General features: G+C 36.9%; 2 protein-coding genes and 1 pseudogene across 2 annotated transcripts; 1 reads left to right on the forward strand and 2 right to left on the reverse strand.

The window, feature by feature from the left end:
* Positions 1-8248: 8248 nt before the first annotated feature.
* LOC141816956 (abscisic stress-ripening protein 5-like) lies at positions 8249-9219 on the reverse strand. The gene is made up of 3 exons (XM_074704678.1): positions 8956-9219; positions 8678-8917; positions 8249-8577 (listed from the first exon to the last, which is right to left on the reverse strand). Exons 1-3 carry the CDS (start codon positions 9073-9075, stop codon positions 8395-8397), a joined length of 543 nt encoding a protein of 180 aa, XP_074560779.1. The 5' UTR covers positions 9076-9219; the 3' UTR covers positions 8249-8394.
* Positions 9220-14698: 5479 nt separating this feature from the next.
* On the forward strand, positions 14699-17343 carry LOC141816955 (thioredoxin Y, chloroplastic-like). The gene is made up of 5 exons (XM_074704677.1): positions 14699-14925; positions 15958-16046; positions 16484-16661; positions 16841-16914; positions 17045-17343. Exons 1-4 carry the CDS (start codon positions 14746-14748, stop codon positions 16904-16906), a joined length of 513 nt encoding a protein of 170 aa, XP_074560778.1. The 5' UTR covers positions 14699-14745; the 3' UTR covers positions 16907-16914; positions 17045-17343.
* Positions 17344-20836: 3493 nt separating this feature from the next.
* LOC141816954 (uncharacterized) lies at positions 20837-21563 on the reverse strand (annotated as a pseudogene).
* Positions 21564-26390: the final 4827 nt, after the last annotated feature.

Consider the following 26390-nt stretch of genomic DNA (forward strand, 5'->3'; position numbering starts at 1 on the left):
GAGGAGTAGGAGAGGAACTTCCTTCCTCTTCCCGAGAGTAGTGCCTTTTTCACCCAATCTCGTTCGATGGATAGTTAGATAAGGTCCGAGGTCGGGCATCGGCAACTGATACGCATATAGGGCTCGAGACGGGCGAGCGCCTTCCCAGAAAGGAGGCGACCTGGCAATACGAGAGCAATCGACCGAGCCGTCTCATAGCTCTGAGGCCGCAATCGGTATATGCCTAGAGCGAGCTATAGCGCCAAGGGCCAATTCCACTCTGGTAGTACTACACGCATTCTTCGAATGAGGAGGTCTCTCTTTATATGCAAAAAGATAGAGTGCACATATGAAAGGCGCTTGCAGCTCAGCTAGGGGAACGGTCTCACCCAAGAATCGCTTAACTGGGCTTCGGCCTCCTATCTCACACTTGATTCTCTCTATTCCTTTCTAAGAGTGAGTTAGCAATTGCTCAATGGGAAAAAAGGTAGTCTACCAAAGAAGATATCATGATGCTTCGACGGTTAGATTCTACTTCTTCTTGGTCTATAGTGATGTTATAATGTAAACCAAGTACGACCCGGCTACTATAGTCTCATTCATTGACGTAGATAACGAGATCACACTATAGTTTATGCTTCTTGGGCGACAGAGAATTGCGGTACCGATCGGCAAAGCTACTATCGCACTCCGCTTCACCCGACTTGAACCATTGGGCAAAGGATGGTGTGGTCCAGCATCTGCTCGACAACTATGGCTTGTTCTCCTTACAGCATCTATAGTCAGCTTTAACTTACTGCCCGGAGAGCTTGCCTCGAACTGGCCATGCTTGGCGGCTCACTCTTATTCAATCAATTCATCCGCTAAAGCCAGAGAAGCATATAATCGTGATATTATCGTCGTTCTCGAAACTGGGCATACGGGTAGTACAATAGAAGGCCGCATACAGAATTGATTGATAGAGCAGGCAACTCACCCTACGCACGGGCAATGAAGCCTGAGAGAGTTTGAATAAAGAATCGTAATAACGTCAATTAAGAGTTCTTCTTTAGCGTAAGTGAGATTACTGGTATGCCGGTGACTTGACGGATTAAGCAGCCGCTTCAAACCTTCTATTCCCGGTCAATACTCACTGCGAGTGGGCGAAGAGACTGAGAAAGAGACGTCGACTTGTCGTTAAGTAACTCACATAAGACCACGAATACAACTAGTCCCAAACGATTATGACCGCTTGGAGATTGAGACGGAGCTTACAGAAGAAGCTGCTCTTGCTTAAGGCGCTCTTCCCGCTAGTAAGCCGTGCTAGTCTTCCGGCTCCGCTCTTTCTTACTTTCCCATTCGGGTGGACAAGGCTCTAAAGGGACTGAAGGCAGGGGAGGGTTTGCTTTGAACTCACACTTTGGTAAGAATGAATTGATCACTCTTCCTTTCAGCGGAATCCGCTTCTATCGCACACTATCCGCGTCCTTATCACTCGCACTATCTAGCGCTTTCCCTGCTTTTTCCTCACCTTGCATTGCAGCAAGTGTAGGCTCTTTCATTGGAGGGGACGATTCCGGCCTCAGGGGCCCTCCTCACTTTAGGAAGGAAGGCGCTCGCTATTACCAGTCCCATGTACTCTATCCACCGTAGCAGATCAAGACCGACAATCGCGCATCATCGCATGAATATTCAATGATAGCGAGATCGCCAAGCAGACCTTGTCTAACTTGCTTGAGGCCATTATCGACTGGTTCGACGTCTCATCCAAATCCACTCCCACAAAAGAGTAATAGTAGCACACAATAAAGACATGAATGCACTTCTAGTTAAGACAATAAGTGAGAGACTATAAAGACTCTATGGTGTGGCACTAAAGAAAGACGAAAGACCATCATGCAAATATTGTGCTTTAGAGTGGGCGAGAAAGACTAATTCTACTCTATTTTCGCGCAATCCGTGCTTTTTTCGCCGGCCGCACATTCTTTGCTTTTTCGGTCGAGCCCTCAACGTCGTACCTTAGGCCCATTAAGAAGAATTGAACCCCTTGTGATCGAGCCTATTCACAATCATACCCGCTCCCACATCCTCTGAGTCTGTCCTTTCAGTCGTACCTACGCGTCATTTCATTCGCGTTTATATTTATTTTAGGCTACCCCGCTCCATCGCACGGAAAATGAAGTCAAACTGAGTGTCCTTCATCTCTTTCTAGCGTTGCGTTAAGGCTTTCTCTTTTAGGCCTTCCAACTTGATTTGAACATCATAGTCTTCCCACAGCCGGCAACAACTAATTCACTCTATCCATCGAATCAATATCTCTTGGTTTTCACTCTTGGACTGCCACCCCTTACTATATATTGGCGGTACGAGTATGTAGAAGTCTCTCGAGAACTATTACTTAACTAATGAATATGAACTTCAACCCAAGAAGAGGAGCTCTTTATCCGGGAGGGAAAAGAGAGCAGCGAAAGGAAAGTGAAAATCTCTTGCGTTCAGAAGTCTCGCAAGATATGATCTTTTCCTCTTATGAAGAACGGTAAATACTCATTATTTAAGCTGGTCCCATCTTACTGTAGAGTGATGGTTCAGGACAGGATCAAACCAGGCCGCTGGGCAAATCCGTCAGAGTTCTAATTGAAATGAAGAAGGTTCGGAAAGGGACTGATTGATGCATTAGAAGGAAGGTGCTCAGACAAAAAGATACACAGCCTAAGCGCTCCAGAGTGATCAGTGAATTCCGGAAGTTCATTAGTTCTAGCTCTTGCTAAGCAAAGAGATTAATAGTTGGACCTTCGACCAGGCCTTCTCTCGTTCGCTTGGGGTACGGTTATTAGCTTTTGATCTTTGCGGACACTCCTAACTTACCTTAAGTTAAGTTAAAGTTCATTTCTTTCTCTTGAGCCTCCGGGAAGCCTCTTTATTCTCCAGGGTCATACTGAAACTCCTTAAGCCCTTCACTCCCGAGCCCCTCACCTAAGCAATCCCGGAAACCGCCCACTCCTGAAGCACCCGCGACTACCAACGATTAGCCAAGACCAGATGCACCTGAGACAAAGCAACCAGCACCGCGCAATAAGCTAGAAGATACATCTATGGATGGAAAGAAGAAAGAAGAGTGAAGGGGTTCAAGAAGAGGGACGAAGACAATAATCAGAATCAAAGCGGATGAACTGAGTTCAAAAGAGCACAAGATAGAACACTTCGATAGTGGCTGCTGCCCTTGCTGCTCTTGTCAATTCATCTATGGGAGCCTGGCATTCCAACCGGATGGGAGAGTGCCGATCATTCTGTGCGCCCGGAAAGCAGGTTGGTTCTGTGACAGGATCGGTAGCGGAACCCAGGCCCGACCGGTAATAATGACGGGAGTGAGATTACTCTTTCTTTTCTTTCAAGAGATGCTACGGACTCGGATGGCACTCTCGGAACTCTTCTCTGTGCCTCTCTTCGCGCAATCCGTGCTTTTTTCTGTGCCCCTGTATATATATTTGGCCAGTGCTCTTTCTTTTTTTCCCGTATGGTCGAGCGCTCCTCGCCCCTCTTACTCTTTCCTTCCTTCACGAGCGCCTCAATAGAAGCACTTTCGGTGTCGTACTTACTTGGGATTATCGTTCGAGAGGAAAAAGGCACAGAATGGGAGAGTGATCATATTATTATAAATATAAATATAGGCGCATTCACTTTTGAAGAGTGATCATATTATTATATTATGAAAAGCACATTTCAAGTGCGTTGCGATAGCGCTTTTCTTTCCGTCTTCTTTCTGGTCGACCCTGGCACTGACCCTGTCTACCCGTCGAGCCACCCGCTATCGTGATTGTGCCGTCCTATAAAGATCTTCCGCTTCCTTCTATTATGAAAGAAGAGTTCGAGTGCCATTAATATAGTAAATTGCGGCTTATTGAATCAATTACTGCTACTGCGACTCATTGCGGCGGAAGATTCCGAATCTTCATTTATATTTATTTTAGGCCCTTGCTTGACCTTGTCCTTTGCTTTTCACACTCGTCATACGAGGTAAGGACCCCAATAGCATGGTAATAGATAGACACTTTGACAGTAAAACACCATGAACTCAGTCGGAAGGGCAAGCCCGAACCGGAAAGCACTCAGTCTGGACTCTCCCTAACCTCACCCAGGGCCAGTCGCAAGTTCCATCCTTCCTCTCCGTGGTGCGTGCCGCGGATGAAAGAGAGCAGTCGCCATTGAATGAGGGGAGGCTCGAACACATAAAGCGATGAATGTGCGAAGTAGACTGTGTGGCAATTCTGTCACACTTTACCGAGTCAGAATGGCTTCAAGACCCAAAAAGCACTTCCGTGCGACTTCGCGGATAGGCTCCCCTCGACCACTCAACCCCATCCCGCCTTGCATACCTTACTACTGTGGAGCCTCACTGTTTGAGTTCATCATCCCCACCTACCCAAGAACATAGGAAAAGGGGTTAGTGGGTACGGAATCACACTCCTAACTCCAGGGTAGCGTACATATTAGGACAGGAAAAGCAATGAAAGACTCAGTCGGCACAAAATACTTGAAAAAGAAAGCTGGTTACCTTGCCCGTTCTTCTGCTGCCCCTTACTTTACTTGACCGTTCTCTTACTTTCTTGTTAGCTGCCCTTTCCTTGACTTGAGTTTGAGCTCCCCGTTCTCTTACTTGAGATGGAGCGCGAAATACCATTATCATTCGCAGTCGTGAATGCCCTAAAATATAGTAAATTGTATAAATGGTATTTCCATTGGGAATTTACTCTATTTTTTGGGGAGTATAAATTGCTACGCAGAGGAACTTATATTATAGTAAGGCGGCCCTTACTATATATTGGCGTAAATTGCGTAGCAGAGGAGATAAATAGCCCCAAAGGCTATTTACGACTAATCCGCCTGTATATAATATAAGTTCCCCAATATATAGTAAGGGCCCTAATATAGTAAATTGAGGAGTGAAATTGCTACGCAGAGGAACTTATATTATAGGAATATGATTGTAAAATTTTATCATGGGGCTACAAATTATGAAAGGAGTTCAAATACCATTAAAGATATTTTATGATAATAAATTAGCATTTTTGTCCTTTATCAATAATAGAAGTTTACTAAAATCGAAGTATATTGATATAAAATTCCTCATTGTACAATAATAGAAGAAAAGGTACAAAGTGACTTTTTTTTAGAGCATTTTGGAACAAGTTCAATAATTACAAATTCACTCCCATGGTTTTTAATGTGCACATTGCTCGCATCAGCGTTATGCTTGTTTCGGATATTTAGTTTCACTAATAGTTTATATATTAAAATGCTTAATTGTTAAAGATGTGCCTTCATTATTTGTTTTGGAACTTTAGTTAAGAAAATAATTTCTGATTTATTTACACTTTGTTATAGGTTTTGATCTCACTAAAGTTTAAGGGAACACCAATTGGAGGTAAGTGTAGATCATATCACATATATATAATTTTTCATGTTACATGTCCATATTTATTTTATTTTATGTTGTTCAATTATATTAATATTCATGACCATTGGAGTTCAATTGCGATTAATGTAATAAACATCATCTTGATAATATAGGTATACATATGATTGATGAACGATATTGTATCGGATGCTCTAATTCAAGTTAGCAAAATATATTTATCTAGAAATTATTTAAGATAAATATATTTTTAATATAAGATATGTAGCTCAAGTAGAAAATTATTAAAAAAGATAATTATGTGGGCTAATATATTTAATTAAATATATTTATTCAATTAAGTGATCTAATTAAGTTCTATTTAATGGGTTTATAAGAACATTAAAATTAAATATTTGTTTTATTTTGTATAGAGCCTTATTTTCTTATTTATTAATTTGTGATGGGAGATCACAAATTAATAAAGAATTGTAGTAGATCTTGTCGGTTGCTTGCCATTGGAGATCATTAACCTTAAGCATTATGATGCACACTTGGATGAGCGAGAGCCAGACAATTGTCCTTTACTAGTTGTGACCTTCACAAGAGGGGACACTTAATTATTAAGTGCGAGAGCCAGACAATTGTCCTTTACTAGTTGTGACCTTCACAAGAGGGGACACTTAATTATTAAGCGCCATCATTGAATTAATACTTCTCACAAAATCATTTACAAACCAACAAAGGCTCTTTTAATTTGTTAAGACATAGCTGAATTAATTATGACAGAAGAATTATAAAAATAGAATTAAACTTTAGAGTCGAGAAAATACATTTTATAATAGGAAGTCAAGAAAAAAATAAGTGCAACTGCAATTAAGTCGATAAAGACCTCATGCTGTCCGGAGAATATTGTAGTATAATAATAAAATGTTAAAAGGCTCAAATTCTATTAAAAATAAATATATATACATTATATTTTAAATTTAATTATCTGCTGTATAAATAAAAGAAGAAGTCATCTGTTTATTAATAAAAGTAATAATAATCAAAAAAGAGCTCTTGTGTTTGCTCAAAACTTAATTAATGTCTCAATTCCAGATCATATACAATTAAACCAACAAAGGCTGTTTTGTTGAATAACGAAGAATGATTTATAGATTTGCACATTTCGGATCTGAGTCAATCCAAAAATGTCGGATTAGAGTTGGGGTTTTAGAATCTAGGTCAGTTCGGATTAGATCCTAAATATTCAATTTTTTTGATTGAATTGGATTTGAATTGACGACCTAGTCTGATCTAAATTTAAGAGGGAGGAGTTAGTTTAGAATTAAATTAAATTTTATTTAAAAAATTAAGATATTTTATGTATATCAATAAAGTTAGTAGGACAACTATGAAATATTAAGATAAAAATAAAAAATTATTATAAATTAATTTTTTTTTAATTTGATCAGTGGTTATTTGGGTTGATAAAATTATTCAAGTTCAAATTTGGGTTTATAATTTTTAAATTAAATTCGAGTTCAGATTGAATTCAAATTAAAATTTTTTTTAAAATAAAGCTACTTATCATAATAAATTTCCGTCACAAATTTGTGAAACGAATTCAGTTCACCGTTTGATTTCAAAGTTAAGATTAAATCTAGGCTGTAAATTGAATGAGTGATTACGATAACCTGAATTTAATCTTTTATTTTAAAATCGAACGGTCCAGCATTTCCATCATAAATTTGTGACGGAAATCTGTTATGACAAGGATTACTTTTTTTTTTTTTTTTTTTTACTTAGTATGTGTATTTCGATCAGACTCAAATTAAACCCACACCCTAAGTGTCAGCTACGCCTGCAAAAGTGTGCTACAATACCTATGGATTAAGCGGGGATCTCTCCCTGCAGGCCTTAAATTCGCATATTAATAGAAGATTCTCTCTCCGTTTTTTTCTTTTTATGGAAACAGTGAGATTTAAAACATAACCAAAAGAAGATGTGATCTGGCATCTTGCTTACCAATAAAAGACGGCCGACGCTGCGTGACAAATATGTAAGCAACTGTGGTAATTTTTAAAAAGCCTCAGGAAATTTCAGATTTTTCAAAACCACCCTTACGATCTGTTCAGAATTATTTCACAACTTTCAAACACCCTTTTAAGATAAAGAAACCATTCAAGTCCTAGACATTTTCATATGAAGCAGTAGGCAATGGCGACACACTGGTTAAACACAAGTTCCTGAGTATGCACAGCAGCTGGAGAAACAAAACTATCATCCCGAATGTCTTCGATAAAGATGTGGCGATATTTAAGTTGCGATGGTAATGAAAGTTAACAATCATCAACAAATATATAGTGATATTGGAAATTCTCTACTCATAGGGAACAAAGCCAATATATTCTTTTGTGGCAAACACAAAGAATAATAGATATTTTTGCCATTAAAAGGTCAAGGCATTAGAACTCACTAAGTGACTAGGGACATATTTGTTTTAAATGATAAAATTAATAATTGACAATCAACTCCACAATATTAGTTGTTAGCTAGCGAATTATTATTCATTCCATAACAAAAGGAGGCTGTGGGAAAATGAAAAGTTGCAGTTAGTCATGAAAATGATTACTTTATCTATTTTTACAATTGATCATAACTAGCATAGTGAATTATTTATCATGACAAAAGGAGGCGTGGGAAAATGATTAAGTTTTATTTTTCATTGTTAATAGCATTGATTATTTATTTAGAGTATTTATTTCATAAAAAATGAAAAAAAAGATAGGAAAAAAAAGATTTTTTTATCATAGTTTAAATAAAACTTTTTAAAAAAAAATCTTTTAGTCATAAATACTTTGACTGACATAGGATATTACATAGTTTATTTAAGATGAGGATCATTCAAATAAGGGAAATTCAAACCATATATTATTTATTGCTTAACAACTGAAATCCTCACAAGTCACCAGGCAGGAAGAAAGCAGATAATATAATATAATATAATATAGCACAGGCACTACTGCAACTCGGACGACACACAACAAACAACGCAGAGTTTAGAAGAGATGATGGTGCTTCTTCCCGCTCGCTTCCTCCGCCTCCTCCTCGGCTTCCTTCTTCTCATGGTGCTCGTGGAAGGCGTAGCCTCCGCTGCCCACTGCCACCGCCGCCGCCACCTCCTCCTCTATCTTGTGCCTGTGCGCGTGCTCAGGGTCCTTCTTCGCCTCGTGCTTCTCGTACTTCACCACGCACACAGCTCGATAAGATTATGATATATATTGATCGATCGATCTATGCGCAATTAATTTAATAAAGACCGATCGAGACGAGTAGAGTTACCAAGGCGAAGGCGCCGGAGGCGAGGGCGCCCATCTCGCCGAGGTGCTCCTTGTGCTTGTGCTGCTTCTCCTCCTCCTTGTAGTTGTCGTAGTCGTCGGAGGTGGAGTCGGCGGTGAAGGTGCTCTTAGTGTAGACGGCGGCATCCTCGGCGGGCGGTTCCGAGTAGACCGCGTCCTCGGCGAGCTGATCGGAGTAGGGCACGTCCTCGGCGGGCTTTTCCGAGTAGCCGTAGGACACGTCCTCAGAGGGTCCTGATCGGAGTAGGGCACGTCATCGGCGGGCTGATCCAAGTAGGACAAGTTCTCGGCGGGCTTATCGGAGTAGGCCAAGTCCTCGGTTGGCTGCTCCTCCTCCTTGCGGTGGTGGAAGAGGTGGTGGTGGTGCTTCTCCTCCGACATCGATCCTTGAACTAGCTACTTGTGGCGGGGGATGAGTCGACGCGTTCAGGATGCCATGGAGCAGCTGAGACGAGCTATATATATAGTGTCGCCGGAGCGAGGAGAAGGGTGTGATTGGAGCAAGTGGACGGCGATCTCCAAGTCCAAGTCGGCTTGACATTAACTATGAGAGCGCCGCATTTAATGGGACAGTTGCCAACTTATCGGAAAATTGCCTCTAACAACCAGCTCAACTCATTCGGAGCCTTCGATCGCCTCCGCTGTCGGATCCAACGGCGCCGACGATCCGTCGGCCGACCGAGAACGAGAAGCGGCAGAGGTGACGAGCCCCACAGCGTCTACCACGCGGATGGAGAAGGGCGGGGATGGATAAGGCTGGGTGGGACTGGGTGTTGTTTACGTGGAGAGGTCCGAGAGGGAGATATGGAGTGGGGCCCGGGGAGGTGAGGAGTGGGGAGGAATGACCGTTGTGGCACGTGCGTGTTGGGTGGCTCCCACCTATTGTCGGCAAGGGATAGGATAAGTGCGATGACGTTGGATTTGCCCGCGCATATTCTTGTCGCTTCCATCTCGGCCATTTGTTTTGTCATTAGATCTGATCTCGGCCGCCCGTCCATTCGCACTCGTCTTAGTTCTGCTTGCTCTTAAGAACATGGTCAGTTGGCTGCGTCGTTCAGCTTCTGAGCAGGAGCATGCACTTGGTCACTTAAGATGGGATTTGTCACTCTAACTATTTATGGCGGAGTAAAAAAATTTTATAATCTCCGAGTTAATCCTGATCTGATTGAAAGACCCAAGCTATTTTTCTCTTTTACATATATTTTTTATTTTTTACAATAAATTTAAATGGTGGTTCTTCTTTAAAACCGTTGGCCTCTCGGACTAAAGCCTGAGTAAAAGTTTATTTATTTATTTTAAATTTTAAAATTAAAGTAGAAAACTCAATGAATTAGCTATACATGGTCGATTCATTATAAATTACCATCAAGTTTAAAAATTATTATTCAAACTTAAAAATTTCAACTTAGTACATTTAAATTATAATTTCAACTTAAAATTTTTAATATTTTTAATATTTTTATCTATTTTAATAAATTTTCTCGATAGACAATCAATTCATAATGGAGGAAGACATTGCCAAAATACATTACACTTCATATCCTCATGATTTTTAATAGAATAGTTAATTTTAATCAAAATCTAATAAGGTGGTGTAATTTTAATTAAAATTGTTTATGATTTTGAAATAAATATATATCTAAGATGATACTTTAGTTAAAATTTAGTCATGCTTTATTAATATGCAATCAAAGTTACTTTATTAATATATATCTAGGATTAAAATTATTTTAAGATGGTATAATTTTGATCAAAATTATTTTAAAATAAAAATATTTTAAGAATTAAATTATGGATGAAGTAGTATTTTGATGATTTAGATAAAGGCACTCTTTTAATTTTCTTCTTTAAGTTATAAAATTTGGTAAAATGGTAGAAAATCTGAAGGACTTTTTTTAGTTATCCATATTGTTAAAAGTACATTTTTAAAATAACCCTCCACTATTTTAGAACAACATTGATTAATACAACTCCAAAGTAAATACAATACTCTAAACCATTTTAGAGCAGTTTTGACTGAGCTACGGTTGCTTTGACAATGCTATTTGAAGGTGGAGCATAATGCATTATTTGAATATCAAATTATGAATAAAGTGTTATTTTAATATTTTTTTAAAAAATGCACTTTTAATAATACGAATAATTATGGACTGTTTTGATTTTCAATAAATCTCATTCAATAACAAATTCATATTTTATTCTTTAAAATACATAAATTAAATCTGACATTGCCGATCCCAAATTCGAATGAAAAAAGGATAAGAGTTATAAGTTAGATTGCTAGCATTGACTTATAAGTATAAATGCTTAATAAATAGATTCATCAAAACTATTTTTTATATCAGGTATCTAGTTTATATCGATTAATCCTAGAGATGGATGGTCCGACCTCATATTCTACCCACCAAATAAATTTAAAAAATGAAGTAGCTTCTGACATGATACTCAATGTCACCATCAAACTATTATACTAATATTAGGTTATTCCTCAAAAGGAACACATTTGTAGGGTTTGACTGTAACATCTCGACAAAGTAATATCTCATATGTTGCTTGAAGAATTCTCTTAGCAATATATATTTGTTGACTGAGGTACGTCTTAGCAATAGGTGTTGTTGAGGCAGTGTATGCTTATAACCGTGCCTCTAAAAAAACTGGGAGGTGAGGCCGTATAAAAAGTTTATCCATTGTTAAATATGCATAGAGTTCAACTGCAGTTTCTCGATTTATTCTCATAAATGGGGCTAAGCCGTTGTAACAGAAGAAGAGTATAGTGTTAAATATGCAAGAGTTTGTATTCCCGAATTCGACTATAACGTATCGGCAAAGATTGTTACATTTTTATGAGAACTTTAGTGTAGTACTAAATATGAAAGAATTTTCACACCATAGGTTGGATAAGAATAAATATTTATAGGAAAATTAATGATCAAAGATTTGAAACATGGAACATAGAAATGTTTATTAGTAAAACAATGAAGGTAGTAAATATGATGATTAGGAGAAGAATTAATATTTTATATGTATAAAAGATAAAATAGGATAGGAGAGAAGACAAAGATGATAAAGAACTCTAGTTTTAAGTTATGATACATATGAAGGAGTAAATAAAAAATGGAATGAGTATTGTCATAGATAGTTCGTTAAATGATGAAGTCATAGGAGTAGATAGAAAGAGGGATAAGAATTATAACTCGCAAGATAATAGTGGCGAAAGAAACTATTAATTTAATTAGCATATATACACCTTAAGTAGGATTAGTTGAAGACACTAAATCTAAGTTTTGGAATGACCTAGATGAAATATTACAAAATATTATGTCAAATGAAATAATTTTAATAGGAGGAGGATCTAAATGGGTATGTCAGAGTGAAAAATAAGGAATATGATGGGGTGCATGAGGTTATAGGTTTGGAACAAGAAATGAAGAAGGAAAAATTATATTGAATTTTATGATAGCATATGAATTTACACTAGCTAATACGTTTTTTCAAGAAAAAGAAAAACACTTAGTCACATTCAAAAATGAGAATAATAAATTATAAATTAACTTTCTTATGGTAAGGAGGAAGGATAAAAGATTGTAAGGTTATCCTAGAGAAAATATAACTATCCAACATATATTAGTAGTATTGAATATGTACATCAAATATAGTATCAATAGAAGAAAAATGTGCACAACTCTTATAATTAAGTGGTGAAAGTTAAAGGATGGAAACTAAAATATATTTAAGGAGAAGATAGGAGGACAAATATTAAGAGAAATACATGACAACTTGAATACAACATGGAATAAGATGGTCTTAAAGTCGAAAATGATAGCTAAGAGTATACTTGATGAGTCAAACGAATGTGCACCACTAAGTAATTAAAGAATCTTTGTGGTGGAATGAGAAATATAAAAAAAAGTGAAGAAAAAACGAACAACTTATAAGGTATTATACACTTATAAAAAATAAATTTTTAAAAAAAGTATATAGTAGCCAAAAAAGAGACTAAGAAAATAATGAATGAAGTTAAGAATGGAATTTTTGAATGTTTATATCGACAACTAGATACAAAAGAAAGAAAAAGAAATATTTGTAGAATAGCTAAATCGAGAGAGAAAGACAAGAGATCTTATCAAAATAAGATGTATTAAAGATGAATATAATAGGGTATTAATAAATGATGAGAAAATAAAAAAAGTGATGGATGAGATATTTTCATTAACATTTTAATAAAAGTTTAGGTGACTAATTTAATTTAGGTAATTTAATTAGGTCAAAGAGTATAGAAATTTAAATTTTTTTCATAGAATTCAAATTTTAGAAATAAAATAAATTTTAAATGAGATGTAAAATGAAAAAGTAATTTGAACATATGATATTTCGGTAGAGGTATGAAAGTGTTTAAGGAAACAATGTAATGAATGGCTTATAAAGTTATTTAACTTGATATTGAAAATAAAAAATACTGATCAATAGAGGATAAGTACTCTAGTTTCCTTATGTAAGAACAAAGGAGACATACAAAATTATGTAAATTATAAAGGTATTATACTAATGAGTCATACCATGAAATTTTAGAAAAGAGTAATAAAAAAAGATTGAGTAAAGAGACTATGGTGATCAAAAATCAATTTGGATTCATGCTTGAAAGGTCGACAATGAAAGTTATATATCATGTCAGGAAACTAATTGAAAAGTATCGAGAATAGAAGTAAGATTTACATATATTAGTTGTTGAACTAGAAAAAACTTATGAAGAGTTCTAAGAGAAATTATATGAAGAATTTTAGAAAAGAAATGTATAGCATAGTGTATATTGAACTAATTAATGATATATATAAAGAAATAATGATAAGAATGAAGACTTTAAGTAGATTAACCAAAGCGTTTCCCATAAAGATAGGGTTACATCAAATATCAATTCCAAGTCCCTATCTTTTTACACTAAATATGGATTAACTCACCGAACATATTTAAGACACGGTACCGTAGTGCATATTTTTTGTAGATGATATTATTTTATTAGATGGGATATGTGAAGAAGTAAATATTAAACTTGAACCTTGATGGAAAACGTTGGAAGTGAAAGATTTTAGGTTTAAAAGTGTAAGGATAAAATATATAAAATTTAAGTTTAACAATATTAGATGTAATGAGATAATTGTTAAGATAGAAGATGACGAAGTATCTAGAACTGAGAGCTTTAAATATTTATGATTATTTTTGCAAAAAGATAGAGGGATTGAGAGAGATGTCTTACATAGAATACAAGTAGGATGAATTAAAATAGAGAAGAGCGTCAGGTGTTCTATATGATCGTTAAATATCTCTAAAACTTAAAAGAAAGTTTTACAAAATGATAGTTAGATTTGCTATATTATATAGAGCTGAATGTTGGACTATAACATGTACATACAAAATGAGAATTGCAAAAATATGATGTTAAGGTGGATGTACAGATATATGAGGGTGAACATGATAAAAAATAAGAACATTAGAGAGAGTTGAGTTACACCTATTGAGGGGAAAAAACATTGAGGAGAAAATACGTTTAAAATGATATGAATATGTACTTAGACGATCAATATATATTCCAGTTAGACGATGTGAAAATATGTTAAATATGCATATCAAATGAGAAGATAAAGATAAAAAAGATTTGATTAATAATAATAAAAAAATTAAAATTTATTTAAATATAGATGATAATATAATAGAGGATAAAAACCAATAACATATAAAGGATACATATAAGATTTAAAATAATGATAAGGCTTAGTAGTGTTTTTTTTTTAAAAATAATTTGATTTAATTTAATTTAAATTTTATTTTAATATTGTGTTATATTATATTATATTTTGATCAACAGATCAATATAAAATAAAATAAAATAAAAATTAATTTTTGGCTTGATTAAATTCAATTTCAAATTGATTTAAATTAACGAATTATTTTTATTTAATTGGTGTTGCTCTTATTGAACGAACTTGAAGCCTACAAGTTTGGGGCCGAGCCAAAACCTTACCCTGCCAGCTACGACGACCAAGCAGCAGCGAAGAGATGGCCGTCTGCTCCACCGCTGCCACAGCGGTGCCCACCGCCGGCATCCGCCCCCTTCCCGCCTCCCTCCGCCTCTCCCAGCTTTCCTCCCTCCGCTCTCTGCACATCGCATCGTTTCGTCTTCCCGTGGCTGGCAGCGGCCGACTCACCACATTCCCGCGACGCCGCCTCCTTCCGAGGGTCATTCACCTATCCCCTTTAACCCTTTCTTTCTACCTGATCTCTTTGGGTGTTGATGCTCTCCTTTTCGATTGTTGAAAAAAACAATCTTGGAGAACTTTGATGACCTCTCGCTATTTTGCACTTATTTGCTATTGGATCTTGCTTATCGGTTTGATGCATCTTCAATTACCGATTTGTGGATAAGCATATCCTATTTCTTTTGGCTCGGAAGGATGTAACACCCATATTTTATTGTGAAGTCCCAACTTAATGAATGCTTCATTTGAATGTATATGAGCCTCGGAATTATCTTATCCTTTCTGCATCTTCTTATTCGAGCTTGATATGTGTGCTTCTTTTTCTCTTAAAAATAAGCCCGATGTGAATATTTAGATGCTAAGAAGACATGACAAGCTATTCCATTGGCTTGAATTGCTTCTAACTTTTAGTGGTACTGCCCTTTGTGTATAGAGTGGTTATATGAAATATATATTAGGAACCTTTATTCAGTTTCAAAATTCTGTTTTTTTTGTCAGATATTTTTGCTGAATTCTTATCAAACAATTAGTTACGAGCATAGACTTCTTAAGAATAGTTTAAAGAAATGCTTCGCTGTTGCCTTTTGTTGCATAGTAACTTATCTTGTCAAGGCTCAATGATTCAGACAATTGAAAGGGAAGAACGTTTAGAAATTTGGTTCCTTTTGCACGTGGCAAGTCTATACGGATTCTTTATGAACTTTGATGTATATGATGTTTCCCTTATAATGTATTACCTGGAGTGGTACCATACACATTTCATTTCAGTAAGTTAGATACGTTCAATTTCATTTTAATTGCTTTTATGGGCTACTTCTTGTTCCTTTGTTTGACAGATTGCTTGAGAAGTAACTTATGTTCTATTTTTATTTTTTTGAAATCAGCAAACATGATTTTATTTGGATTTTTTTTAATTACAGAATACAGTTATATTGTTTTCTTTATCATCTAAGTGTATAGCCAAGACAATGGAGTTGCATTTGACAACAACATATTTTCCTCTGGTTTACAGATAGCAGCAAAAAAACAAGCCTTCTCTTCCTTTGATGAATTATTGGAGAAATCTGATAAACCTGTCTTGGTTGATTTTTATGCGACATGGTAATACCTTTCTGTGGTTTGTAGAAATTATCTTCTTTCTAATTGATACAATTATTTTGCACATGGTAATAAAAATTCATTTTGCAGAAAGTATCTTCTTTTCCTGATGTCTAAATTTCTAATCTGATTTTTTTTTGTTAAATTCTAATCTGCTACTGGCTTCATTTCGCATGTAGTCATGTTCCCATACCTTATTTTGTTGAATGGTCTTGGGGTGCTAGATTTACTTATTTATGAACTAAAGGTTATATCTATTCTATTTAATTGAAAAAAACATGAGAACAAGTTTAGCATCATTTGTATAATTACAGTAAACAACTGTTATTGAAAATTGAAGATTTTATGAATCACCAAATAGTATTTGATTGGAATCTTTAGTTTTTTCGTGGTTCTTAAGGTGTATAAAAATGTTTTCTTTCTCCCTATGAACTTTATAGGTGTGGTCCTTGCCAATTAATGGGTCCTATTCTTGAGGAAGTGAGTGAAAAGTTGAAAGACAAAATCCAAGTGGTCAAGATAGATACAGAAAAATACACCAACATTGCCGATCGCTACCAAGTTGAGGCATTGCCCACATTCATTATTTTCAGAGATGGGAAGCCATTTGACCGCTTTGTAAGATTTATCTATAATATTTCTAGTCTTTTGTGTTTCTGCCTTTTTCCTAGATGGAGGTGCAAGAGTATTTTTATCCTGTTGTAAATATTATTTGTTGTCATTTGCCATAAATTGTACTAGCACACACACATAGCAATGTGCTGTTAGACTAAGATACATCCTTTTGTAATATTAAGGAAGGAGCCATGGCTGCTAACCTGCTTATCGACCGCATTGAAGCTGCACTGAAAGTGAACCAATAGCTTCTCAAGTAAGATTTCTAAGACCAATTTGATCTACTTGTTCAGCGGCGAGCTTGTCAGCTTTGCCTTTTAAGTTTAGTAGATTGTTTTTGATGGTTATACTTACCTTTTGTTAGTTTCTTGCTTAATTTTGAACAGCTCTAGATTGGTCTTCTTGGTAAGTTATCAGATCCAGGAGTTTGATAGAGTGAGTTGCTGCAGCAGTAAAGTTTATATGTAACAAAGGTACGACCTTCTGTTGTGCATCAATAGTCCAATTTGTCTAGCAATATTGAGCATTGTGCCAGAATTTCGAAGGTTGTGCCATTGTGCTCTGATGTCCTTCGCCTTGTTTGTGCATTTTGATTCGTCCCATCAACAATACTTGCAAATGGCATCATCCCATATCAAAAATTGTTGTGGATATCAAATATATTAATTTTAACTTCTTCTGTTTATGGTCTGTTTTAGTCCTCAGTTATATTGCTACTGCCTTGTGAAACTTGACTAAACTCAGTTACTCTAACTTACGCTATCGCCTTGTTTTCAACGATGTTTCGATTTGTTCCTCCCATGAAGTTTCTAGCTGTGAGTTGAAACTCTCATACTTGAGATTACCCTTGTAGTTCTGGGTAACTTTTGGAGATGCAGTAGCCCTTTTGTGTATCACATGGCACAAAAATCTTTCTTTAACTACATGTCTAGATTTATGTTGGTTTATTAGTTGTAGCCATATTTTTGAATAAGTTTCTTCTTGTAGATTTTCCGAGGGGAGGATAATCTAGCAATAATAACACTTGCACAAGCTTAGAAACATAGCTATTGAATCCTTAAGCGAAGATCAAAGAACACAAGTTTTATCAATCCCAGCTGCCACTGGTTCCATTTAATTTTAAGGGCGAACAAGAAGTTGTTGCAATGTGTAAATTGTTCATATATAAAATATCAATTAGATTTCTACGTTATTACCATTTCAGTTGTTGTTCTTAATTGAATGACCTATATTACATTGGTATATCATATAATAAATAATGCACGGTTAGGCCTATAAAATATAAATAATGCATTGTTGGTATTACAAAAAAGCTTTCAAAACAAACAAACTTGTAATATCAAACTTGCTAACCAATCAAACAAATTTAAAAATGTAAAAATGTCAAACAATCAAACAAGCTCGAATAAGAGTTTGATAATATCTAAACGAACCAAGTTTAAATTAAAAAAAAAGGAAATCAAGTCAGGCTTGAGCAATCGTTTTAATGGTTGGTTCATTTTAGGTTCGACTCAACTTGACTTGATTACTTTATTAAATAAGCTTGAACAATATAAAGTTTGCCTTAGCTTGACTCATGTACAACCTTGTCCAAGACATCTTAATAGATAAAAAGTCCCACAGAAGTGAATTCCTAGCAAATGAAACTCTTGGGTGAGTGAACTCATATCTAGTGAAAGTCTAAGAGGTCTTGACAAATGAAAAGTTCCAAAGGTGAACTCCTAGTAAGTGAAAGTTCAAGAGGTCTTAACAGACGAGAAATCTTGGAAGAATGAACTCCTAATGAGTGAAAGTTTTAGTGGTCTTAGCAAATGAAAGTCTCGGATGAGTGAACTGTTGATAGATTAGGTTTAACAAATGTTGAAGATTATCTATGTCTCTAAAGAGGTGTTGACTCAAGTGACCCAGATCGAGAAAGACTCAGAGGTAGAGCTCTATGGATAGAGGCTTGTTGAGAAGGTCTTGAGGGGAGGAGTATGATCAACATGAAGATATGTGATGATGTGAAATGTATTTAAGTTTTTGTGTAGAAGTTTTCTATTTAGTTGATTGAATGGCAGAGTAGTTGTGTGAGTCACTTGATTTGGAAGTTTGATAGTTGAGTCATTACAAAATTTATAAAATAAAGGGTCATCTTCTTCTCTTTTCATTGCAGCATTGCCTTAGCTTTGTCTTCAAACTCTCTCCTTGAACATAATCTATCTTTAACACATTGTAAATATATTGACTTAAAAAAGCAACTACATGCGCAAAAACCATCAATATATGACCTAGCAGTCCTAAAATGAGTGCAACATCCTTGTGAAATTTAGTTGAACGTGGTTCAACCTCCAATCTCATTCTATGGTCAACTGATTCTTTAGGCTTGTCGCTCCTTGGAAATTCCTCTAATGTAGTTCTCCTTCGAGAGGTGGAGAAGCTTCTTACAGTAATCATTTTTTTACGATGATAAAACAAGTAAGTGAGAAAGAAAAACTTATAAAAACAAAAAAAGTAACCTCCTAAGAGCTTTGAGATAAATATCTTAAGCTTTGGAGTTGAGTTTCAAAAAGAGTAGTAAAAGATTATAAAAAGAGCTATGACAGTCACCTCAACTTCTTCGACTCAATTGGCTGTGGCAATGCACTTAATCCATCCAATTAATACTTTACAAGTTACTCAAGACCTCTTTAATTGACTCAATTTGAATAAAGAATAATTATTTTCATTAATTGATTGTCTAGTGTCAGTTGAAACAAAACCATTATATCCATGAGTACGTATTTGATTTAATTGTTCAGTCAATTAAACTAACCTTTTAGTTGACTAAATCTACAAGACTTATTTTCTTCACTTAAGATTATACTCTAGTAATCTCTCAAGACTTATTTTCTTGCTTTAAAGCGTCGCTTCCATCTATCTTGAAATCTTGTCTCTAGGTCTTTATACATTTGCCTAGAAACCTCACCTCTAAAAGTCTTCATTATCTACTTAGAACTTTCTTCTTTTGGTTTTCTTCATCGAATCTAGAAACATTACCTCTAGGTGTCCCATATTTGTCTAGAAACTCACCTCTACATATTCATGGTATGCTTAAAATCTCGCCCCTAGCTCTTACTCAACGACACATGTTATGCTCCTAGTTAACCTTGACTTTTCGAGCATTTTATCTACCAAACATCCTTAATTTTTTCATCTTTTAAGAGCTTAAAACCTTATAGACTTATCTAAATTTCAATAACTTTGAGACTTTTCATCTATCGAGAACTTTTAGACTTCTCCATCCGTTAGTACTTAGTCAAATGCACGCCTAAGTAGGTCTTTATCTAGAAAATCTAAGATCACACTCTCTAGTAATCTCTCAAGACTTGTCTTCTTGCTTAAAAGCCCCACCTTCAAGTCTTCATCCATCTATCTCCATCTATCTACAAGTCGTCTCCAAGTCTTTATACATCTATCTAAAAACCTCACCTCTAAGTCATCATCATCTACCTTGAAATCTCGCCTTTAGGTCTTCCTCGTCTATTTAGAAATCTTACCTCTTGATTTTTCTCATCTGTCTAGAAAGTCTTGTCCTCTAGGTCTTACTCGTTTTCCTACAAGTTTTACTTATAAATCTTCCTCATCTCGCCTAAAAGTCTCACTTGCAAGTTATCCTCATTTGCCTACAAACCTCGTCTCTATATCTTCCTTAACAACACACGTCATCCTCCTAATAAACCTTGATGACATTTTGAACATTTTCTTAAATATCCGTTCAACTTTTTTATCTATCAAAATATGTTTGACTTTTTCATTCAAAACTAATTCTTGAGAGACTTTTCGTCAAACAAAATCTAAAAAAACAAAAGAGAAGCCAATTTGGAACCCCACTGCTGGCGCAGAGAGCACCTGCCGATCGCCCGCCGACTTCCGGCAACCAAAAGTCAACGCATGCAAAGACGAGTCCAAGTCAAATTCTACTTTCATGCTAAAAATGGTTAAATAATCTTGCTCTGTTCATGCAGCAGGTCACGATCACACCCAAAAAACGAGAAATGAATTGACACTACTCAAATGAATTCGCAACTCTGCCTCAGATGTCCCGGGATTAAATAATCTTGCTATGTTCTCAAGTAAACGACGACGACGACTCAAATGATTGAAAAAAAAACCAAGAGGCAGAAGGAGATTGAAAAAAAATAAAACACAGAGGCAGTTTAACGGCTGCTGTTCTGAGGAGGATCCTCGGAATGAGCTGATTTTGGCGCCGGCGGCAATGACGTCGTCGGCGTTCTCCGTTGAGTAGCATACCTGGCTGGTTTGGCGATGGCTGCCAGAGGAGCGGCGCCCGTCGGCGGGAGGAGGCGGGCGTCCTCCGGAAAGTTGAGCTTCGCCTTGCTGCCCCTGAAGCGGAGCGCGGCGGCGTCGTACGCCCGGGCGGCGCCCTCGGCCGTCTCGAAGGTGCCCAACCACACGCGCGCCGCCCTCTGAGGGTCTCTTATTTCCGCCGCCCATTTCCCCCACGGCCGCTGCCGGACTCCTCTGTACTTCCTTGGCCCTTCTCCTCCTCCTCCTCCTCCTCCTGCCTTCGCCGGAGATGGAATATTCCTCGCTATGCTGGCCGACGCTGCCGCTGCAGTTCCACCGAGTCGATCGCCGACTGCTCGATGGTATTTCCAAGCCGGCCCACTCTCCGGCAACGACTCCCTTTCCCCCGACGGCGACATCTCCCGACGGGGGCGACGAGCCGCCGGAGCGCACGGCCTGCAGCTGACCCCCCGCAATGACCTGCCTCAGCGCCGACACCATCGCCGACAGTTCCCGCTTGTGTCCCGCGAACAGGGGCACCGGCGGCGGAGCCAACGAAGTCGCAGAAGCGTCCGCCGGAACATCTTGGCCGAGTAGCCGACCGAGTTCGTCGCCGATGTCTCCGCCGTCGCCCATCGATCGAATTAAGAAGGCGTACGTGTAGGATTTTAAATAGGCGTTGGCGCCGTCGAACTCGAACGCAGAGATGGAGAATTTGCGGGTTCAAACTTTACAAGCGCCGTGCTGCGCCGCCTTCATCGACAGAATCTATCGGTGTGGTACGAGAAGAACACGTCATGCATGAAATAGACGAAGTCACGTGCCGCGTTGACTTTGCCCACGGCACCCATGCAAGTGATAAAAGGACTATTCCAGAACTGTTTGACTTTGACATTGGAACGAACATTTCAAATTTGCCACGTATACTCCCTCTCTCGATCCATAGAAAGGACTTGAAATTGTTTGACCAATTAAAAAAACAGATGGCAATTAGAAATGGAACACGCCTTTGAATCTCGATGGGTTAACGTGGAGAGTGAGTAATTCATAAACAATCTAGTCGGCATGATAGAGTTCCAAACGAATCCAATACTATAAAAATATAAATTTGAGTTTGAATTTGATTTAGAGTAGTTCGAATCTTGATTCGAACGGAATTGAATTATACTTTGAAGTGATTTAAATTCGAAATTGATTCGAATTATTCATATCTTACATGAACAAATTTTCAATTGTTTTTTAACCAGCTCGAAAAGCTTATAAACAAACTTAATTAATTTGCACCTAAGTCGTTGATCCATGAAGATGCAACCCATCGCCTTTGGTTCGAGCCAATTTGGCAGGCACCTACCAACCACAAGGTGAGTTGTATTAGGCTGATCTATTTCATATGAAACCTCTCTTAATGGACATTCCTCATGAATTATAAATTTTTTTATGATCATTTTCATTTAATAATCATGCTTTTTGTTCTTTCTCTGAATTTAAAAAAAAAAGAGAGTTCAAGTTTGAGAATGAGCCATTTTGTGATGATAACACAGAGGACAAGGACAAAAAGCTAACTTGTTCTCCCTTAATTTGAGTGCTTTCAGTTTCACTCTGAACGCGCAAGGAAGAAGAACAACCTTCCTTTGGAAGCCAAATGACCTCCAATGGAATGAAGGTTCAAAACTATCTGTCAGAAGAAACCTCTAAAAGATAGATCATGAGCAATGATATGATCGCCCCATAAGGCATGGTGTGGTAGTAAGTGAAAAGGTATTTTTTTTTTCAAATAATCAGGATTCAAAACTCATGCAGCGTATGCATATGATGCTTAAACAACTAGTAATGCTGGAGCATCATATTATGAGCTACCTCACTTTTTGAATTTCTTTGGTGTGCAAAATGTAGGGTCAGACTATACATCAAAGATTAATTGACTCGTAAGATCCAGATATCTTATAAATAATAATTATAAAAAAGCAATGATATCATCATTTCACAAGTAACTAAAGAACATCAAAAGGTAATGTCTTGGGACTTTGTGAACTATAAGGGGGATGTTTAATAACTCACTTCGCTTCTTCAATTTTAGTTGGCAATGGAAACTTGAATCGAAGATACACCATAGCACACACATAAACTAACACTTTGATTTTATTCGATATCCGTCTCCTTGAGACGACTAATCTAAGGATCCACTCTGAGCTATCTACCTCTACTACAATTTCTTATTCTCAGATCAAATCCGAAGGATGGGAAACTTTCTTACAATAGCATTACAAGTTTCAACAAATGAAAAAGGAATAAGAGAGAGAGGAAATGAAAGATATTACAAGTTTACCTTGATTCTCCTTCTCTTGAAGATGTTGTAAATGAAGGCTTGAAGTCGAAGTTAAGCAAGATAATCGCAATGGAACAGTAGTATCTCTTGGTGGAAAACCTCCTTTTAAATAGCTTAGAATCGAGCTGTTCTGCACCTTTTTCTCACTACCAATCGATTGATATAACTCATCAGTCGATTGTTGACCAGTGACTATTCATTGAACGGTCACTGACTCCAAATCGACAGTTGAGATTTGCTTGATTTTGAATTTCAAATGATTTGTGAGAATTACCAATCATTTGATGATGTTCAATTGATTTGCCAATCGATTTGACAAGTCTTTGTTCGCTTGAGAAAACTATGTCAATCGATTGGCAATGCCCAATTGACTTGCCAATCGATTTGGCAAACTTCTATTCGTTCAAGAAAAATCTACCAATCGATTGACTATCCTCAGTCGAATAGACTAATCAATTCGATTATTTTCTGTTTGCTCGAAATTACTTACCAATCGATTGGATCAACTTGTCAATCGATTGATGCAACAATTAAGTAAACCTTGAATTCTGAGTTTAACACCAATCGATTGGGGTTGCAAATCCAAAATTTTAGTTTAGGGTTTAGGGTTTTTGGCTCACCGATCGATTACTATGCCATACAAATGATTGGTGAATCCTAAAATATGATTTTTGTCCATAAACTCTCAAGCCTAAGCTTTTATACTCTCGTTTTCCAATTACCTCATGCCAAATCAACCTCTTGTTCCCTAAACTTTGTGCTTGGAGCTTCTTTGTCTCTGGGTTTCTATCTTTGCATTTGATCTCACGATCTGCTCGAGTTCTTATCTATTGTCAAGAATTCGATCCTTGATCTTCTTGACCTTCCCTTGCCTTGCATTTGGTCGTCTTCTAACTTTCACGGACTTCTTCTTACCAAGAATTTGATCCTTGACCTTTTTGGACTTTCTTTGCCTTACATCGGGTCTTTCGACTTGTGAGGACTTCACTTATCATGCACACTCACTTCACTTATCCTTATTTTAAATGGTTGTCAATCATTGAAACTTCTCATTTAGGGGATGATTGCACCAATAATTTTTTTTATGTTTGACAACCTATTTAAGTTTAGACTAATTTTCAACATATTATAATATCAATATTATCAAGAAGTGTTAAGCAACAATATCAAACATGATAACAAGTATTAAAACAACAAAACATGATAACAAGTATTAAAATGACAAAAACATGTCATGATATCAACATAATCAACATGAACTTAAATGCTCTATTCCTCCTCCTCTGGCAAATATCAAAATGAGGATAACAAGAAAGGGTGAGCAATATAACAATGATGGGGCACTCCTCCTTAACTTATGCATTTTTAAGATATATGGCACACCCCTATTATTCATAAACAACAACACATGCATAATCAAGGAAGGGCCACTCCCCCTTAACTTATGCAATGATAGGTTACACCCCTAGCTACACATCACAAAAACAACCAAACAATCAACAATGGGGCACTCCCCCACCAAAACATAAATACACAAAAGTAAAGCCACAATGTATCCAAATAAACAATAAAAACACTAGAAACATCACATAATGCTAATGTCAAGCATATAAAATGTACCTACAACAAGGCAAGAGTGGTCAGATACAACAGATCAACTATCATAATAAAATCCACCAAGTCAAACAATAAAATATAACAATAAGCACACAATGTCCAACTACTAGTCAAGATCTAAAATCCATGATACTGTATCATCAACCATAATGTCCAACAAAATGCATATAGCATAAAAAGATTTGGAGGTCGAATAGTAGCTAATTTATGAGTCACAATGGGAAGGAGACAGTTGACAACAACTTTGTGGAGAGCATTGTCACTAGCTTGTTAGTGCAGGGAGTACCAGAATCGAATCTATATTTTGATGTTGATAAAGGTTTAAAGTTAAGTTTTGTTAATGACTAATGAGCTTGATCTAGTGTGCAAGTAGTACAACCAAAAAAGTCCTAACTGAATGTTAGGCAAAGTAAATTCCTAACTAGAGGTCAGGCAAACGAAAATCCTAGTAGGTCAGCTAGATCAGACTAGGCAAGATAAGCCCTAACTAGAGGTTAGGTAAACGAAGACCCTAGTTGGTCAGTTGGACCATACTAGGTAAGGCAAGTCTTAGCAGATCAGGAACACCAAGTGGGAGGGACTTGATGGGGTCAGAGAGAACCAGAGATCAAGTCAAACAAGGACTAGGGGTTGAGTGATCAAAAGTTAAGCAGGAAGCCCAAATGAAGTCTAAAGGACCAAGGTTTGGCAAGGTAAGCTCCTAGAGTGGAGTGGTTCTTCCGAAAGGAAGAATAGGTAAGGAAGAGTTCTCATTGAGAACATCCTTAGGCGTTGGTCCGACTAAGGGATTCACATGAGTTTCGAGGTTGAGATTGGACGATCGAGTGACTGTCAAACTCATACATTAAACTTCATATTATTTTGCTAACACTGTCTTGTAGGGTTTTGTGCTAACATCGATTTTGCAGGATTGATAGACCGATCAACTAAATTGGTAGACTGAACATGATCAGTAGATCGATCAGCAAGTTCGGTATACCGAATGCTAGGTTGGCAGCCCGGTGGTCTAGAGAGTTGACATGACATCTTATGTGGATGGGATGGTTGACATGGCATTGGATAACGACAAGGTCACTATAGTGATGTCAAGGATAAACTTTAGACTGTTGATGTGATAGTAAAGTGTTATCGAGAAGCTGATGTGTTGAATGATTGTTGGAGGATGGCCGATTTGGTAAACCGATCTAAGGGATCAATATACTGATTAGGCGGATCAAGATCCATATCCCAAGGCAATTGGTATACTGATCAAGGGGATTGGTAGATCAATCAAGCCCTATAAAAGAAGGTCTTGGTCGAGGCTTCTTCATCAACTCTCAAGTGCTCCTAACTTCGCCTTGCTCCAAAACACTATCATTGCGACGAACTGCTGCTTCGACAATCGCACGCTAGTTTGGATCCATAGTTGTCAATATATTTACACTTTAATTTTCTTTATTCATCTTTGTGCTTCTATATTATAGGAATGGTAAGTTTGTTATCATTCCACATTTTTATAAAACACGAGACTATCCGTTGTG

The sequence above is a fragment of the Curcuma longa genome, unplaced genomic scaffold, assembly GCF_044706935.1.
Source record: "Curcuma longa cultivar G26 ecotype Majalengka, Jawa Barat unplaced genomic scaffold, ITB_CL_G26_1.1 contig_18753, whole genome shotgun sequence".
Classification (NCBI taxonomy): domain Eukaryota; kingdom Viridiplantae; phylum Streptophyta; class Magnoliopsida; order Zingiberales; family Zingiberaceae; genus Curcuma; species Curcuma longa.

Excerpts from the sequence above, each read along its gene's own strand:
- LOC141816955 (XM_074704677.1), top strand. The coding sequence starts at position 14,746 with ATGGCCGTCTGCTCCACCGCTGCCACAGCGGTGCCCACCGCCGGCATC. Across the intron at positions 14,926-15,957 it reads GACGCCGCCTCCTTCCGAGG|ATAGCAGCAAAAAAACAAGC; the intron begins GTCATTCACCTA and ends TCTGGTTTACAG. Across the intron at positions 16,047-16,483 it reads GTTGATTTTTATGCGACATG|GTGTGGTCCTTGCCAATTAA; the intron begins GTAATACCTTTC and ends TGAACTTTATAG.
- LOC141816956 (XM_074704678.1), bottom strand. The coding sequence starts at position 9,075 with ATGTCGGAGGAGAAGCACCACCACCACCTCTTCCACCACCGCAAGGAG. Across the intron at positions 8,918-8,955 it reads TGTCCTACTTGGATCAGCCC|GACGTGTCCTACGGCTACTC; the intron begins GCCGATGACGTG and ends GGACCCTCTGAG. Across the intron at positions 8,578-8,677 it reads CCTCCGGCGCCTTCGCCTTG|TACGAGAAGCACGAGGCGAA; the intron begins GTAACTCTACTC and ends TGCGTGGTGAAG.